Source organism: Gavialis gangeticus, unplaced genomic scaffold, assembly GCF_001723915.1.
Source record: "Gavialis gangeticus isolate Ggan-Ray unplaced genomic scaffold, GavGan_comp1, whole genome shotgun sequence".
In the NCBI taxonomy this organism is placed as follows: domain Eukaryota; kingdom Metazoa; phylum Chordata; order Crocodylia; family Gavialidae; genus Gavialis; species Gavialis gangeticus.
The window spans coordinates 762466-766859 of NW_017729027.1; the positions used below are offsets into that span (position 1 = coordinate 762466).

Genomic DNA, 4394 nt, shown 5'->3' on the forward strand with positions numbered 1-4394 from the left:
GAACATTACTGATGTGAAATATGAGAAATTTTCTTCAGACAAAATGGAACATTGTAGGCAAAACTCATTGCATGATTTTAAAGTCTAGATTAAATAACAAAGATTGTAGTGGCTAAAACTTTCAATTTTATTTTTATTTTCAATTTTAGTAAGAACAGCTTTACTAGCCATTATTGGGTTTATGCCAACAAAAGGAGAAGGAGCCATAGGATCCTTAGATTATACCCCAGAGGAAAGAAGAGCACTTGCCAAGAAGTAAGCCTTATATTTGTTAAGATGTGTAACAACTTGTTTATAAAAACAGAAGCTGAAGGAGGGGAGCATTTCCTTTCTTTACTGTTCTGAATGATCGATCACTTTATGACTGTTAGTCAGTTGGAAGCAGTCAACCACATTACTTACTGTTACTACTGTTATTTTGTTTTAGTGCTGATAGCATGCCTGTATCATTGCTACTTTTCTGGGCTTCATTCCCCAAATGTTTTATTCTGGAACATCAGTTTTCTTCAGTTTTCTTTTTTGAGTTTATTGAACAATTTCTTTCTGTACCTTTTTGTGCTTGTATCTTAATAACCTGTCATACAATATCTAAGAGAAAATAGTATATTTGGCATCTCCAACGTGTATATTTGTTACTGAGATTGAAGTGCTTTGTGCAACAGGCTTGCTTCTGAGAAAGTAGGCAGCAGAATGGAAGTTTTAAGCCTTCAGTGCTAGCAGCATCTGGTCTTGGGTGTCTAATCCCACAATTAAAGAAGTGAATCAGTAGCTTTTCACCACTTCACCATGAATATCAAAGCAAGGTCTGTCATAGTTTCTTAACTAAACTTCTTCCAAATTCAGCTCCCAGTGAGGGAAAACTCTGTTGCCATGATGGCCAGACTGCTGGTCATGAGCCACATGTGGCATGCCGTTATGGTACTTGCGGCTCTCTGGAAATTGGCCAAAGCCCTGCCCAATTCTCTCCTAGGCAACTCTGGGGGATAGCACAGCCTGGCACCTCCCACTACTTCAGCTTTCCCTGTGGGGAGCATGCCCTGAGCCTGCTCTTCTTCTTTTCCTTTGGGGCTGCTGGATCAGGCACAGGGGCAGGGACTGCAGCCACACCACTCTACCCCAAGACGTGCCCCCCACAGGGAAAGCTGGAGTGGCTCGGCGGTGTGTGTGGGGGTGGGGGTGGTCACCTCCACTCTAGGTTTCTCAGCATCCCCCTTTTTCCCCTGCTCTCTGGCTCTTGAACTTTGGTGGAGGATCAGATGTGGCTCCCAAGGTGAGTAACTCTGGCCACCCCTGCTCTGTTACCATACTACTGGAAGGTGACATGGTTCTGTAGGACTTCTGGATTTTACATATCATAATTGGGCTTGAATAAGAAATAGGGTACTTGCAAGCAGGTAGCAAGAGAAATCTGTTAGTGTTGCACATTCTCCTTGAGCAGGAATTTCTTCTGAGGGTAATAAGCCTCGAGTTCTTCCAAGTTTTTTCATCCAGGAGGACTTTGAGTTAGGTGTGTCAAGCCAAAAGGCCTAACCTGTCAAGAGTTGAAGAGGTTATTTGGATCTCTGTTTCTAGAAGAGGTGAAGAGGAATAAAGCCTATTTTTTGTGGGATTAGGGAGTATGTTTCAGCTAGTGTTTCAGAAAGTTACGGTGAAATGTATGCTGTCTGGATTGGCACCATTTGGTGCTCTCCAGGAAATTTTCTTTTATAGATTCATAGATATTAGGGTCGGAAGGGACCTCAGTAGGTCATCGAGTCTGCCCCCCTGCCCTGGACAGAAAAGAGCGCTGGGGTCAGATGACCCCAGCTAGGTGCTTGTTCAGTCTCCTCTTGAAGACCCCTAGGTAGGGGAGAGCACCACCTCCCTTGGAAACCCATTCCAGATTCTGGCAACCCTTTCTTCTGAAAGACTACATCTTACTAACAAAAACGAAAATGCCCCTATGTTGTGCTTAGGTGCCTAAAACTGGCTTATATGAAATGGTTGGTATGTTACCTTTTTGCAGCTTTTTGGATAGATCAACAAGATACATAGATTAGTATTTATGATTAGAAATTAACGTAATGAAATTTTAAAAAGAAAATAGAGTTTCATCTTTTATCTGTTGCATCCTCTTGGTTACAGTCCTTGTGTGTGTTGCCCTATTATACCACCTCTTTCTGATGCTTTAAAGAGTTGATTTCAATAGAGCAAGTTTTGAAGTAAGACTATTATCTAAGGTATCACTGAACAGCTTACAAAAGCACACGGTTTAGAGGTTTATTTCCTTAAAAGTTTTGTCATGCACAGGGGCCATAGCAGATGACGTTCAGTAATAGGGCTGTGCGAAACTTCACCGGCCATTTCTTTTTCGACACTATTTTGACTCATTTTTGATGTTGAAACAGCAAAATCGAAATGAAACAAAGGGTGTCAAAACAGCCTCGAAACAAAACGAGGCTAGTCTGGACTGGGGCTGACTTCCCCATCCTCGGCTGATCTAGTGAAACATCAAAACAACCTTACTGTTTTGACAAAGCAAAATGGAACAGCTGTTTCGAATCGAAATTAAATTCAAAACACAGTTCCATCAAAACCTTGAAACTCAAGGCAAAACAGAACGGTGCCGTTTCGCACAGCCCTATTCTCTAGTAGCTCTGAGAGCCCCTTTTGGGAGTGGAAGGTAATGAAAGAGTGAGGTGGATCAATTCATAAGTGTTTCAGTATGAAGGTAGAATAGAAAACTCTTCTTTGGTTCCAAGAAGTTATGTCATTAAATGCAAAGTGATTGAGCATGGAAAATTCTGAAGTATGGACTGCCAGGTACAAATCCTGGGACGTCATCAAGCAAATCCTGGGACGTCATTCTCCCCTTGTACTTGGCCTTGGTGAGGCTGCAGCTGGAGTACTGCATCCAGTTTTGGGCTTCACAATTCAAAAAGGTGTGGAGAAGCTCGAGAGAGTCCAGGGAAGAGCCATGTGCATAATCAGAGGTCAGGAAAACAGACCTTCCGATGACAGGCTGAAAGCCATGGGGCTCTTTAGCCTGGAAAAGCGCGGGCTCAGGGGTGACCTGATGGCCACCTATAAGTTTATCAGGGGTGACCACCAGTATGGGGGAATGTTTGTTCACCAGAGCGCCCCAAGGGATGTTGAGGTTGAACGGTTATAAACTACTACAAGACCATTTCAGGCTGGACATAAGGAAGAATTTCTTTACTGTCCAAGACCCCAAGGTCTGGAATAGCCTGCCATAGGAGGTGGTTCAAGCACCTACATTGAACACCTTCAAGAGCAAATTGGGTGCTTATCTTGCTGAGATCCTATGACCCCAGCTGACTTTCTGCCCTTTGGGCGGTGGGGCTGGACTCGATGATCTTCCCAGGTCCCTTCCAGCCCTAATGTCTATGAAGTCTATGAAAGTGGGGCATAGCAGGTAAGAAAATGTCAACTGAAGACTAATTTTACTTATCACCAGGTCACAGGATTTCTGCTGTGAGGCATGTGGTGTATCCATGAAGGAAGCCCTGCTACCATTAACATCAGAAAGCTCTTCAAGCCAAGCTGACAAAGAGGCTAAGGAACTTGCCAGACAAATTAGCTTCGAGGTAGAATAGCTATTGGTATTTTTGTTATTGCTTTAATTTTAGTGTGATGTATTGCTGTGAGGAAACAAAAACATGCAAAGCAGGCTCATGTAGCAATACATTGTCTTGTATTTCTGTAAAGATCTATTTGTAGAAGAGGAAGCAACTACCACAGATAGTGCTAGGGGTGCACTGATAGACATTTTGGGGGCCGATACCGATAGCTGATTTTAAGGGGGCATATCTGCCAATACCAATCCGATTTCCTATACAGCTGCATCCAGCTGTTGTGGTGGAAGGGGAGGGGCATGGAGGAGTGGGGGCAGATTAACACCCCCTGCGGTGAGGGAGGGAGTGGGCGGGTGGGGCATGGGACGAAGACATGGCTTGTTTGGGGGGGGAGGTAGCTCCTGCTGGCGTGCACACCCCAGGAGGACATGGGGGGGTGCTGTGCCCCCAGACCTGTGTGGGATCAGGCAAGTAGGCTGCAGCTGTGGGCTGGAGCTGGGGTTCCTCTTGGCAGGGGCTCGTCTTGGGGTTGGGTGGCAGGAGGGGGGGACAGGGGGAGCTGCAGCCACCCCAAATTTCACTATAGCTCCCCCTCCCAGCGCTGCCAATGCCTGCCTGGTGCAGCCCCAGCTCTTCCTGGTGCGCGGGTGGAGGTGGGGTTGTGCCAGGCAGGCAGCAGCAGTACTGGGAGTGGGGGGTTAGAGGGGCTATGGCAAAACTTGTGGTGGCTGCAGCCCCCACCCCCCATAGCCCCCTCCCAGCACTCCTGCCACCTGCCCTGAGCCCAGCCCTTGCCAAGAAGGGCCTAGTGCAGTCCCA

The 4394-nt window shown here is 46.0% G+C and overlaps 1 protein-coding gene across 4 annotated transcripts in view; it reads left to right on the forward strand.

Annotated features, from left to right (window-relative positions):
• Positions 1–4394, forward strand: part of UBE2J1 (ubiquitin conjugating enzyme E2 J1) — an 86640-nt gene that overhangs the window by 44664 nt on the left and 37582 nt on the right. For all 4 annotated transcript variants that reach the window (XM_019520351.1, XM_019520353.1, XM_019520350.1 and 1 more), the window contains exons 5-6: positions 150–255; positions 3458–3587. In XM_019520351.1, coding sequence (XP_019375896.1) covers positions 150–255; positions 3458–3587 — 236 coding nt within the window. The remainder of the gene's footprint in view (positions 1–149; positions 256–3457; positions 3588–4394) is intronic.